Genomic DNA, 13896 nt, shown 5'->3' on the forward strand with positions numbered 1-13896 from the left:
CATTGCGACATGAATTGTGCCGGATATAAAAGATAGTCGCAGGTAGCGTGAAGCTGCTAGGAACTGTGAAGTAAATCTATCTATAATTAGTTATAGTGTGCAACAAGTGCTTCAGAGGTATGAAAAGAGTGATCTGCCTCTGAATTTTTCAAACTTAAAAGTATTTTATTTACAAATTAACGCTTAGTATAGTATACTTTAAAAGCTAAATATATACAGGATGTACTAGAACTACAAGTATTCACACTCAAGATGTTGGGTATGTATAGTGATGCGTTATAAAACGTGTGTAAGACGGTAGGATGGTGTTATATCCAATCAGTATGTTTTTTTTTTGTTTTATAGAGGAGAAAAATCTTCTGAAGATACCCGGTCTGGTGTTCTGGCGAACGGATTATGTGAGATTCGTCCCTGAAGGCGATGCCTATTAAAACCCTCTTCTCTTGACCCTGGAGCCATCAGGCATTACATTATGGGGGGGAGGGTAACATTCCATTCCTAATTCTATTGTTCTATAAAACTTCTCTCACTCCTCTGGTACCCCTCACTTCCAATCATCTCAAAGACTCTCTCCACTTACAATACTCCTATCCTTCATCACTTCACTCACAAACTCCTATCCCTTATCACCTTCATGTATAATTTGTAAGTTACCATCCATCATCTCTGAATTCATAAACTTCTTTCATCCATCATTTCATTCGCAGACTCCTATCCCTCATTCCTTTCCTTGTTCACTCATAGGCACTTATCCCTCTTCATTCTCAGGTTCCTATTCTTTATTATTGCAATCGCATCCTCATATCACTCAACCCTTTGCCCATTTCAAAACTTAAGTCATTTTTATTCCCCAACTCCCATCCTTCACCTATCCTCCCCGTCTTCACCCATTATTTTTAAAGACCTGCCTGCCCATTTTCTCCTCCCTTCTTTCTACTGACAGAGACCTCCTAAACTATTTACACCTCCTTCTTCCTACTTTGCACCTTGCCTCATTACTAGACTGCGGATTTTTATGCAAATTTGCATTTCGCTTAGTATCCAACTGATACTTCATTTCTAGATGTTTCAGAAAACTTGTATTTGATTAAGATGAACATATCGAAATTGCATAAAATATGAAAAAAATATGCCCATTATAACACCTACATCTACAGTTAATTTTTACAAATTACAATAAAACAAAAGAAATACACATTTATAGAAAAATATAAATATTTTATTGTACTTTTGGAAATTATATAGTATTATCATTATCGCTATTATAATTTAAATTGCAATAAACTACGAACGTTTTTTCTAAGTTTTTCACAGTAAAATGATGACGTTTGTCACTTGAAATGAGCTTATACGCTGAAAATGACCGTTCCATGTCACAGGAAGTGATTGGACAATATTTATATTTGCTTCAGAAACAAGATTCGACTTCAAGGTTTAAGACTTCATTAAGTTTTTCGTCATCGTCATGTTAGACTAATTTTTGAAATGATATGGAAAGGAGGATTTCGTTGCTAAACTGTATTAAATTTTAGCATAAAATCGTTTCTGATAGCTCCTGGTATTTTATCCAGCGACTTCTTAACGTCTGCGATTAATTTTAAAGAATGGACTAGGAGATTACCTTTTTTTTCGATTTTTTTTAAATTTCAGAGAACACGTAAAAATAAGTCTTAATATATGAATTAGACCAAAGTATTCTGATTTTGCAATGCTTCTTGCGCTGATTTGATTGAAGTTACGTCATTTGGATCAAATGAGTCCAAAACCTGCTGATAATAAATTATTTATTTCACTAAGATTAATAAAAAACATACTTCTTGGATTTCATTGAAATAATTGGAATAAAATAAATCTGCTTCTAACCAAGTTCTCCATCTCGTTATGGTTGGTTCAGAAGGTAGTGAAATATTCAATTTTTCTCTATATTTTGTAATTCAAACAGGAGCCCTTACTGTTTGGTCCAAATTTGACGCGTGTACGTGGTTGGGTCGATTTACCCCTTTCGATACGATAACCGTGAACTACGTAAATCGTGGACTGGATTGATCGATTATGAAGGACCACCCTGAGTTCGCAGTCTCAGAGACACTGTTTTCGCGTATAAAAGAAACTAAACCTTCTTAACTTAACAAAGGTTTATTGGTAACATTAACGACTATACAATATCGAGAAATACCTTATTTAAAGAATGTTGACGAGAATCTAGCGCGTACGAGTCCGTGATGAAGTAGCGAGAAAAGAGAGCTTCTTCAGTTTCGCACCCTCCTTAAATATTGATACGGAAGTGTAACACCCATAGACGTACTCCCGATAAAGCCCCATTAGCGTCTCTAGACTACCTTGTCGCGTCAAAGCGTAGCACTTAGAGGTATGGTCGCTGGGCTTTTATTGGAGCCCAGCCATTGTATTCGTTTGGCGGTACCTTTGATTTAGATTCGCAATGTTGGTCCGACAAAGAATAGTGCTGGAAATGCCAATCATAAAGTAACTTCCCTCAGCCGAAGATGGGTGTTAAGCGCTGGGAATTCCAACAGTATTACCCAATGGCTGGGGTTGTCCATGGGCGTAACATCAGTTTCTTAAACTCACTTTGAACATTTAAACTAATAAATAATATAACCATAATCCATGATATAGTAATACGTCGCGTGTTAAGGACTTTAGGTTATTGTTTCTTGGCGTAGTTTGCTTAGTTAATTTGTTTTGTATTTTTATCCCTTAAGTTACGCCCATGGGCATCGATACGTATTTGAAGGATTCCATCTGGGCGCCAGACCATCGTACCCATCAGGCCATATCGAAGGGCTCTTTATGGCTGGGAAATACGCTACTAGTCAAAGGAAGCTTTCTAAATTGGACCTTTGCCGCGATCCGCAATTCGGCGGATCGCAATACTTCAATGAAAGCGACTTGTATAGGTATTTGCCAGATGGCGGCGATTTTATGACCTTAGGCGCAACCATTGCCCGCAATGGCGTCTGGTATTGGTGCGACCCTGGGTGGAGTTCCTCGGGTTTAGTACTTAAGGGATGATCGCAGTAATTTTGCTCTCTTTGACCAGTGCTCGCTCTAGACATGTGATCGTAAACGTAATTCGTAAACTTCCCAACTAAGCAAACTCCCATTTCATACTTAGACCAATACTTTAACATTATTTATATAAGTGAAATTTAATACAGTCCACTTTCGTAAACCAAATTGTTGTTTTCGTGGTTTTCGTTTATCGAAGGAACCTCAACATTTTGGTCCTTCGAGCCGGATTCGGGCTCGTGGAAAATCGTTCGTCGTTTATATCGTGCTAGAAGTTGTTTTGTAGGCGTTGGTAGAAATCGCTACACGTGCCAGAACAAGAAAATTGTTCGTCGTTTGTGTCGTGATAAAAGTCGTTCACGTGCAAAACCAAAAGATCGTTCTGTAGGCGTTGGTAGAAGTCGCTATACGTGCCAGAACAAGAAAATCATTCGTCGTCGTGGCTAAGTAAGAAGAAAAGCTTGGTGTGCTTGGATCATCGTGGAAGCTAGGGAGTTTTGTTTGGGAAGTGGGTAAGTCCTTTATCCTTATTTCTTTATCCTTATTGTTTCGTTTGTGCTACTCTTATCGATCAAATAATATTTTGTGTATCACAATTATCATAGCTGCATATTTGTAAAGTCTTGAATCGGCCACAAATTGCAACCCGTAGTCATTTGTATTGGTGCTCATAGTAATTTATAGTTGAATACATTTAATTTGTTGAGACTATGGCATCCGCAGAGGAACTTAGAAAGTTAAACGTGGCTAGGAGGACATGCAAGGCCCAACTTACTATGTTTGACAGATTTATCGAAAGCTTTGATTTGGATAATGAATTAAATAGTAATGAAACTGATCACCTAGTAGAAAGACTCAATAGATTAGACGATATTTTCGATAAGTTTGATGCAGCCCAAAGTGAGTTGGAGCTACACGCTACTGACTATGATGAAGAATTAAATGAACGGGATGAATTTGAAAGACGCTTCTGTGACCTAAAGGCTGCAGGCAAAGGTTTATTAAACAAATTTAGTAAGGCTGATAGATCGGCAAAAGTCAGCAATGCAAATGAATCGATGCCTCCTAGTCCCTTAGCAGGCGTCAAGTTGCCAGTTATTTCGTTACCCACCTTTTCTGGTGATTATAAAGATTGGCTAGGTTTTCGGGATACCTATGTAAGCTTGATACACAATAACCACTCGTTAAATAAAATTCAAAAATTCCATTACTTGCGGGCGTCGTTGCAAGGTGTGGCATCTCAGGTTCTAGAAACTCTGGAATTCACGGATAATAACTATGATGTCGCATGGACAACCTTAAGCGAGCGATACAATAACACGCGAGTACTTGTACATATGCACATGAAGGCGTTACTCGAGATAGAATCGGTAGACAGGGAATCGGCTCATAAACTGAGGGTCCTAATTGATAACGTAGGGAAAAATCTAAGGACGTTATCGGCGTTGGGTCAAAAAACTGAACACTGGAGTGATTTGATAGCCTGTCTCGTAGGTAGCAAGCTGGATCGAGTAACGGAAAGGCATTGGGAAGAGGCGAAGGGCAACAAGAAAGAGGTTCCCTCGTGGGAATCCTTGCGAGAGTTCCTAAAAAATAGGGCAGACATGCTAGCCGCAATCGAGCGTCAAAGGGGCAGCACTAAGACAGAGAAAAATGCGGGATTCAAACACAATAGGGCAAGTGTTAAAACTTTCGTGGGAAGCGATTTGAAGTGCGTAGTGTGTAAAGCAAATCACTTACTAGTTAATTGTCAAAGGTTTCTGGCTATGCCTCCCAGCGAAAGATTTAACAAAGCCAAACAACTCAAATTGTGTTTGAATTGTTTAAAGCTAGGGCATTTCGGAAAGGATTGTCGCGCAAAGCATTGTGCCAAGTGTACGACTAAGCACCACACATTGTTGCACTTTGAATCTAGCAGGGGGCAAGAGGCGATCTCCCATTCGGAGGAGAATTTGGAACATAGGGTTTCGTTGTCTGCACTAAGTTCGGAAAACCATGTCTTTCTGTCTACAGCTTTGGTAGAGGTTCGCAGTGCCAGGGGAGCGTGCTTGAAAGTACGCGCGCTTTTGGATTCGGGAAGTCAGTCGAATTTCATTAGTTCTTCGCTGTGTAAAAGGCTAAAGATAAAGATGGACAAATTTGAAATGCTAGTCGGAGGATTGGGTTTAAAGGCGTCGGAAATAACACACAGTTGCAACGTCGAGGTGTGTGCCCGACGCAGGGGTTACCAAGCTTCTTTGAAATGTTTAGTCTTGCCCAGGATTACCGGATTCATTCCTGGTGCCGTTGTGGATATCAGTCGATTAAACATTCCTTCAAACATTACATTGGCGGATCCAGAATTCAATAGGCCTGGTCCCATAGACCTTTTAATAGGTAGCGAATTGTTTTATAGATTGTTGTGTGTTGGTCAAATTAGTCTTGGTCCGAATAGCCCCATCCTGCAAAAAACTAGGTTCGGCTGGGTCGTCTCCGGAGCGATGATGCAGGCTGGCATCTGCAGCACAGTCTGTAACTTGAGCGTCAATTCGAGGCATGGTGGCCGTGAAATCGAATTTGACTTGAAAAGGTTTTGGGAAGTTGAAGAGAACTTTGCTGAGACCAAGGCCTGGTCGGCTGAGGAGCTTTCATGTGAGGAGCATTTCCAAAGAACGCATAGGCGTTCGTCCGACGGTCGTTTCGTTGTTGCTATCCCCTTCAAGCATCCTGTCACTGAGCTAGGTAATTCGAAGGAGAAGGCTCTCCAAAGGTTTTTGTCGTTAGAGCGTAAGCTCAGTAAGGATCAAGGGATGAAGGAGGAATATTGCAAATTCATTCGTGAATATTTGAGCCTGGGGCACATGTCTCGAGTGCTTGATGAGGATGATAGTGTCGTCTACTACATGCCTCATAATCCTGTGATCAAATTGGAAAGCTGCAATACTAAATTAAGGGTTGTATTCGATTGTAGCATGCTTTCTTCAACAGGCAAATCCCTTAATGAGTTGCAAATGGTTGGTCCTGTCATCCAGCCCGATTTGTTCGACATTTTGATTCGTTTTCGTGAATTTCGTTTTGTAGTATCGGCGGATATCGCCAAGATGTATAGGCAAGTATTAGTTGAGCCTAAGCAACGAGCGTTGCAAAGAATTCTTTGGAGGGAATCGCCCTCAGCCCCTGTCGAGGCTTTCGAATTAAACACAGTAACGTACGGTCAAACTAGCGCCAGTTTCCTGGCCGTGAGGTGTCTTCATCAAATAGCCGAGGAGTGCGAACTCGATGTAGCATCTATAATAAAATCGTCGTTTTATGTCGATGACTTCCTTCACTCAGTAAATTCGATTGAGGAAGGAGTCAGCGTTTGTAGTAGGGTTTCGGCCGCATTGTCGGGCGGTGGATTCAAGTTGAGAAAATGGATTTCCAACGAACCTGCAATTTTGTGCTCCGTAAGTCAAGGAGGCGAGGACTTCCAGGTGCTAGACTTCAATGGCGATGATAGGGCTAAGATTTTAGGGTTGACATGGCAGTATTCGTCGGACATTCTGTCGTACAAAATTCGTCTGTCTGAGGGAGGAATAAAGGTGACTAAGCGCACCATCTTATCCAGCATTTCGCAAGTCTTTGATCCTTTGGGTCTGCTGTCTCCGTCGATAATTGTCGCAAAGATCTTCATTCAGAAACTTTGGTTGGAAAAGTTGTCGTGGGATGAGTCGGTCCCTGCCCATTTGTATACGGCTTGGGTTAAGTTTCGTAGTGAGCTACCAAGTCTTAATAAAATTAATATTTATCGCCACATCGCATGCTTGGATGCTGTACGCCATGAGTTGCATGGTTTTTCTGACGCCAGCGAGGCAGCTTATGGTAGCGCTGTTTACGTCAGATCTGTCGATAGAAACGGCGACATAGCAGTGAGGCTATTGTGCGCCAAAAGCAAGGTGAGTCCGTTAAAATCCCTGACCGTTCCTCGTTTAGAACTGTGCGGTGCATTAGCCATGGCCCGGCTAATGAGCAAAATAAGGGCTTCCGCCAGATTGCAATTTGATAGGTGTGTATGTTGGTCGGATTCGTCTATAGTCTTGAGTTGGTTAAAGATGTCCCCCAGTAGTCTAAAAATCTTTGTCAGCTCTCGGGTATCGGAGATTCAATCGCTTGCAGGGGAATATGAATGGCGACACGTTCCCACGAAAGAAAATCCTGCGGACCTATTGTCGAGGGGGGTATTTCCCAACAAACTCGTCGAAGTGAGCCTTTGATGGTGGAATGGCCCTTCCTTTCTTCTTTCTGAGGAACGTCATTGGCCAAATACTTTTGAAGGACCTAAGGAGGTACCGGAGGTGCGTGTTTCGAAGGGTGTCTTCGCGCTCGTGTCCGCGGGGGATTATCTCTTTGAACGTTACTCAGATTTTAATCGGTTGATTCGAATCACAGCATGCGTGCTTCGTTTTATTCTCAATTGTCGTTCGAGGTCGCTGAAACGGGACGTCGTGAGTGGCTCATTATCGAGCTTAGAGCTAAATGATGCTACTAAAACTTTAGTTAGGATTGCTCAAAGGGACAGTTTTCCGGATGAATATGATCGTCTCACCGGGGGGATCGCCTTGAGCCCAAAAAGTAAACTACTGAGTTTGAGTCCGTTCGTGGACAGGGAGGGCGTAATGAGAGTAGGAGGAAGGCTGCGAAACTCGCCTTATCATTTTGATAAGAAGCATCCTATGCTTCTCTCTCCCAAACATCGATTGTCGCGGATGTTATGCGAGTATGAGCATAAAAGGTTAATGCACGCCGGTCCTCAACTACTGTTCTCGTCCATAAGGGAGAAATTTTGGATTGTCGCGTCTCGTAACCTTATAAGGGCTACTGTTAGAAATTGCATTGCTTGTTCGCGATTTAATCCTCAATGTTTAGTGCCTATCATGGGTGACCTTCCACAAGAACGCTTAACTGTTGGACGCGTATTTTCGGTGGTAGGAGTTGACTACATGGGTCCGCTCCATATTAGGGATAAAAAGGGTCGCGGCTCGAGGTTGTCCAAGTGCTACGTAAGCGTCTTTATATGCTTTGCAACGAAGGCTCTGCATTTGGAATTAGTGTCTGATCTCAGTAGTGAGTCGTTTTTGCTCGCTTTTCGTCGGTTTGTGGCTCGGCGTGGACGGCCTAGTCACGTTTACTCGGATAATGGCACAAATTTCGTTGGTGCCAATCGGGAACTGTCAGAGCTCGGCAGTTTCTTAATTAAATAATCTCGCAATTTAGTCGATTCATGTGCTCGAGAAGGTGTGCAGTGGTACTTCATACCCGCCCAATCACCTCACTTCGGAGGTCTTTGGGAGGCTGGTGTCAAATCGGTAAAACACCACCTAAAGAGAGTGGCGGGAAATGCCAACTTAACGTTTGAACAATTGATCACTTTATTAGCACAAATCGAAGCGATTCTCAATTCCCGTCCTCTTTCTCCCATGTCTCAAGATCCCAATGACCTAACTCCCTTATCACCCGCTCACTTCTTGATTGGAAGAAGCACCACGGAGCTGCCCGACCCAGACCTGCAACATGTTCCTGCAAATCGGCTGTCTGTATTCCAAAGAATCCAATTAATCAAGCAGCACTTTTGGAAGCAATGGAGCAAGGAATACATCAGCGAACTTCAGCAGAGGGTGAAATGGAAAACGCAGCAGCAAGATGTCCAAGAAGGAGTGCTTGTACTCGTCAAGGAAGACAACTTTCCTCCCTCAAAATGGCGCATGGGACGAATTGTAGCAGTGCATCCTGGCCGGGACGGAGTGAACCGTGTAGCTACCATAAGAACTTCCAGTGGTCTGGTGAAGCGCTCGTTTAGTAAGATATGTCCCTTGCCGGTAGAGACTGTCGTTGAAGACGCTCCAAGCGCTTCAAGACGGGGGGCATGTTAAGGACTTTAGGTTATTGTTTCTTGGCGTAGTTTGCTTAGTTAATTTGTTTTGTATTTTTATCCCTTAAGTTACGCCCATGGGCATCGATACGTATTTGAAGGATTCCATCTGGGCGCCAGACCATCGTACCCATCAGGCCATATGGAAGGGCTCTTTATGGCTGGGAAATACGTTACTGGTCAAAGGAAGCTTTCTAAATTGGACCTTTGCCGCGATCCGCAATTCGGCGGATCGCAATACTTCAATGAAAGCGACTTGTATAGGTATTTGCCAGATGGCGGCGATTTTATGACCTTAGGCGCAACCATTGCCCGCAATGGCGTCTGGTATTGGTGCGACCCTGGGTGGAGTTCCTCGGGTTTAGTACTTAAGGGATGATCGCAGTAATTTTGCTCTCTTTGACCAGTGCTCGCTCTAGACATGTGATCGTAAACGTAATTCGTAAACTTCCCAACTAAGCAAACTCCCATTTCATACTTAGACCAATACTTTAACATTATTTATATAAGTGAAATTTAATACAGTCCACTTTCGTAAACCAAATTGTTGTTTTCGTGGTTTTCGTTTATCGAAGGAACCTCAACATCGCGAGTCCTAACACTTACAAACCCCTTTTTAACAGATGATATTAATTTGTTGACTTCAGGATAAAAAAGTCAAATTTTCTCTGCTATTCAATTAATTCCATCGTCCCAGCTTGTTAAATGTATCATATTCGGGTAAAAGATTTTTTACTGCTCTTCCGCTTTCAACATATACGCTGCAACATCTGATATTAATAATAACACCTTCTCACTATGTTTATCTAGCTATAAAGATGATAACGAATCATTTACAAAGCAAGCAATAGAAGCAAAGATTGTTTGTTGTAATTACTTGCATGCCACTAAATATGGTACTCCTGGTTCTTTTTCTGTCATTTTTCCTACAATCAGATTGTCAATGTATCTAGCAGTACTATCCATAATCTCGTCAACTGAAATCCATATGTGGCCTTTACCAATATCTCCTTTAATTTTTTGTATTTTTGATTCATACAGCTTTGATAAGTAATTTTTGCGAACAGTAGATTCCTTCGGAATTAGTTTTTCCATGTATTTTCCCACAAAAACTCTCTAAACATTATTATTGAAGCAACGCCATAGCAAATTTATGCCATTATAGCTTGACACAATTCAAATTAAAATTTTTTGGATCTTATTCACTATCACCTTTGTGATTAAGTATTTTTCGTTGTCTTTGATGGCGCGTTGTTTTTACATATTGCTATAATTGGGATTTTTGTGTAGCTGCCACTTGTTCACATAATGTAAAAATAATCAATTATAAAAATTTATTCACAGTAACATTCACATAAACATCTTACCTGTATAATGCATACATTGCAATTTACGTGTTTTCCATTAGAACTGAAACATTTCTCATTTGTTGTTTTTAGTCATATGTGAATCAACTTACTCTTTTTATTAACTTTAGGCATTTTGCAAAAATATAGTAATTGTTTGACATGATTCACTTAATATTCTCAATAAGAATAAAACTCACCTTCAACGTCGGGTACTTTTATCGCAAGATAATCAACAAAAAAAATTATCAACAAAATTCCAATTAAATATCTCATGCTTATGCAAGAGTATGCAAAAATATGGAAAATATGAAAAAATATGCAAATATGCAAAATTTATAGTATTGCACTTTGATCTTTATATGATAAAACAAATATCACCAGCTGTGTGTCCATTACCGCCAAAAATATGCAGTTGCATAAAAATTCGCAACCTACTCGTTACAGATCAAACAATTTTCTTCCTTTACACAACTTTTACCCACATGCCCCCTTTTTCCATATTTGTAATATAACCCACTCCAATCAGTACCCTTACACTCCTTTATGGCATGACCATATTCCCAACAACTAAAACATCGTACCAACTTTATCCTTTTCTCAATGTGACATCTTACCATGCCTTTCCTAATCGCCCCTTCCTTCTCCAATGCTTCAATTACCTCCCTCTCGGTACTAAGCGTTACCGCCTGCTTGCTATTTGCCATTGGCCTTAGCTCACTCAATCTGTAATATTCTCTACTCCAACCTGGTATTATTTCCGTCAACGCCTCTATCACATCCTCCCTAGTTGCGTAAGCGTCCATTACTTTTATATGTAGTACAGCCTCTAGTGCTTTTGTTCTTCGTGTAATTTTTTTAAGCGTATTTTGCCCGTCTATTCCCAGCAATGCTTTTTCGAATCTCTCCACAATCCCTTCATTCTTCTCAGTGACAATTAACAACTTACCTTCTTTAGTGCTTCTCATTCCTTTCCCTTATTTCTACTTTTCAAATATTTCTTCACTTTAGTTAATATCTTATTATATGTCCCTTCCTTATTTTCGACAATCAGAGCATACGTTTTCCATTCCTTTATTTGCATATTGTTTTGCACTATCCCTTCTACCCCTGTTTTGGTGTATATTGCCACCTATATCTTTGTGAATATATATAACGTAATTCCATCATTTATCAAGGCCTTAAAAGCAGTTTCAATAATAAAAAAGTTTGTTACTTTAAAGGTTTTGATGACCAACAATTATTACTGAATAGCATTTTTGTTATTGACAAAAAATTTGAGAATTTTTATTTTGAAAAATATAAATGCGCAACACAAAGTAAAATACAGTAGACTCTCGATACCGTGAACAAAATAAAACAACGCACGTTCACGTTAGCGATTTATTTATGTAATCGGGGGTTAATCTAAATAGAGTGGAAAACAGATTATTGGGTGACAAAAAAGTCTGAAATTTTAGTTTGCTTCTTAGGATTTGTAATTTTTTGCACAAGGGCTGTTTCTCTTAGTCTTTTTAAAGCTATGAGGTCTGTGAAGTCCACACCACTATATTCTGCCCACTGGATTGCAGTATTTAATGCAGTTATAGCGCTGTCCAGTGACACTTTACTTGACATTTCTTGAAAATTCTCGACTACATGAACTTCACATTCTTCGTCAGCATCATTCCATTCCAATACATCAGTTTCCTTGAATATGGCCTGCAAATATACATAAATTACATATGTAATAACAAATTTAAATTGTAAAGATAAATCCCTTACTTGTGGTGCTAGTGTATTGAGAAGATCACAGGATTTGGAGATTAAGCCTGCCTTATCATCGTCCCATCGACGTTTTAAAACAGAAAGAGGTAATTCATCATCGTCATCCTCGGACATTTCAGTGTTCTCTAAAATATTTCTCCAACATTTTGCAATAATTTGTGAATCGAGTCGATTCCATGCAGCCGTTAAGTTGACAACAGCTTCCTTAACAGTCAAGTTTTTCAATGTATCAGTTATGTTTGAATTACTTGCTATAACATCGGCAAGAAGGCTATTCCTGTAATAACATTTTGATCCATAGGTTGGATAAGCGGCGTAATGTGAGGTGGAAGAAACATTGTTACTATCTGTCCATCTTCGCTCTTTAATTCTTCTTCGTTTGAATGAGATGGCGCGTTATCTAGCAGAAGTAAGACTTTTATCGGGAGCCCTTTATTTGACAAAAAACGTGTAACCCGTAAAGGAATACGTAAATTTATGCTACGATTTCATGAAAAATACACAACAAAATTTACCTGAGGTACAAAGGAATGATGGAACCATTTTTTAAAAATCCACACACAGCAGTCATCCACGCTGTCTTGGAGTGTTCATAATCAAGAGGGCAAGTAAAGTTTCTAAATGACCTTGGATTGACAGCCTTACCGATAATTAATGGTTTTACTTTATGTCTTCCAGTAGCATTTGTGCAAACTGTTGTTATTCGTTGTTATTCGTTGTTTTTCAGTCTTTCGTCCAGGCGCATTTTGTCCGGTAGAAGTTTCCAGTATAAGCCCGTTTCGTCAGCATTATAAAGTTGATCTAATGTAATTCCAAGTTTCTGCATTTTATTTTTTAATTGCTTTTTGAAAGGGTCAATAAGTTCCGGTTGGGAAGAAAGTTTTTCCCCGGAAATTTTTAAAAACCGAATTCAAAATCTTTTTTTAAACCTCTGTAGCCATCCCTCACTAGCCGTAAATTCTTTATCAGGAATTACATCCTTTATTTCAGAATGTATGGATTTGGCTTTTTGCTTTATCATTTCTCCGCTTACGACAACATTTTTACCACATTTCGTTGATTTAGAAACCATTTGTATAGCTGTTTTTCCATTTGTGGTAATCCAGACCCAGTGACAAAGTGTTTTTCTTTTACTTGATCCAACATATGTATCTGTTATTACTCTTAAAATGGTTTCTTTTCTTTGCTTTACTTTGCAAATCGTAGATTTAGCTACATTGTATTTTCTGGATAAATTTGCACTTGCACACTTGCACCTTTACTTAGCTCCTGAATTACAAGAGATTTTTCATGGAGAGTTAAACACTTTGGTTTTTTCAGCGACATTACATATAACAACACGTATTCATTAAACCTTTCGACAACCGTTCAAAAGCAACAGGCAAATGTTGCAATGCAAAAAATTAAACTACAAAGTAAAATTGGGGAAATACCGGGCACGACAGCCAGGGAATCCCCAGAAGTAGTTCCCCCGGTAACGGAAATCATTTGGTCACGTTATACAGTGGTTAATGTGATAGAAAGATGATTCACGTTATCCGGAGGTTTACGTTATCCGACGTTCACAGTATCAAGTGTTTACTGTACTTCATTTTTTTAAGGCTTTATAATTTTGTATACAATACATATGTATGTAGGTTGTGTGTTAAATAAAATAGGTAGGTACGTATTGTATGAAAAACGTATTAAAGGTAACATTTTTATACATAAGACTTTAATAAAATTTATTTTTCGATATAATAACCAACGGCTATAACGACCTAATAGCCACGGTTCCTCTACTGTCGTTATAATCGAATTTCACTGTATTTGTATAGGTGCTGGTACAGTAAAAGTACAGTAGAACTCGCTTAAAACGTAATTACG

At 39.7% G+C, this 13896-nt stretch overlaps 2 protein-coding genes across 2 annotated transcripts; both read left to right on the plus strand.

Annotated features, from left to right (window-relative positions):
* The first annotated feature begins 3740 nt into the window (after window positions 1–3740).
* On the plus strand, window positions 3741–7262 carry LOC136417152 (uncharacterized). Its single transcript, XM_066402694.1, has one exon. The coding sequence runs from the start codon at window positions 3741–3743 to the stop codon at window positions 7260–7262; it is 3522 nt and encodes a 1173-aa protein (XP_066258791.1).
* A 176-nt stretch (window positions 7263–7438) lies between these two features.
* On the plus strand, window positions 7439–8918 carry LOC136417153 (uncharacterized). The gene is made up of 3 exons (XM_066402695.1): window positions 7439–7493; window positions 7546–8112; window positions 8284–8918. The coding sequence occupies exons 1-3, from the start codon at window positions 7439–7441 to the stop codon at window positions 8916–8918; spliced, it is 1257 nt and encodes a 418-aa protein (XP_066258792.1).
* The last annotated feature ends 4978 nt before the right edge of the window (window positions 8919–13896 follow it).

The sequence above is a fragment of the Euwallacea similis genome, chromosome 26, assembly GCF_039881205.1.
Source record: "Euwallacea similis isolate ESF13 chromosome 26, ESF131.1, whole genome shotgun sequence".
NCBI lineage: Eukaryota > Metazoa > Arthropoda > Insecta > Coleoptera > Curculionidae > Euwallacea > Euwallacea similis.

Coding starts and splice junctions, on each gene's coding strand:
- LOC136417152 (XM_066402694.1), top strand. CDS start 3,741: ATGGCATCCGCAGAGGAACTTAGAAAGTTAAACGTGGCTAGGAGGACA.
- LOC136417153 (XM_066402695.1), top strand. CDS start 7,439: ATGCGTGCTTCGTTTTATTCTCAATTGTCGTTCGAGGTCGCTGAAACG. Junction 7,494..7,545: donor GGTCGCTGAAACGGGACGTC/GTGAGTGGCTCA, acceptor CTAAAACTTTAG/TTAGGATTGCTCAAAGGGAC. Junction 8,113..8,283: donor ATTAGTGTCTGATCTCAGTA/GTGAGTCGTTTT, acceptor GTGCTCGAGAAG/GTGTGCAGTGGTACTTCATA.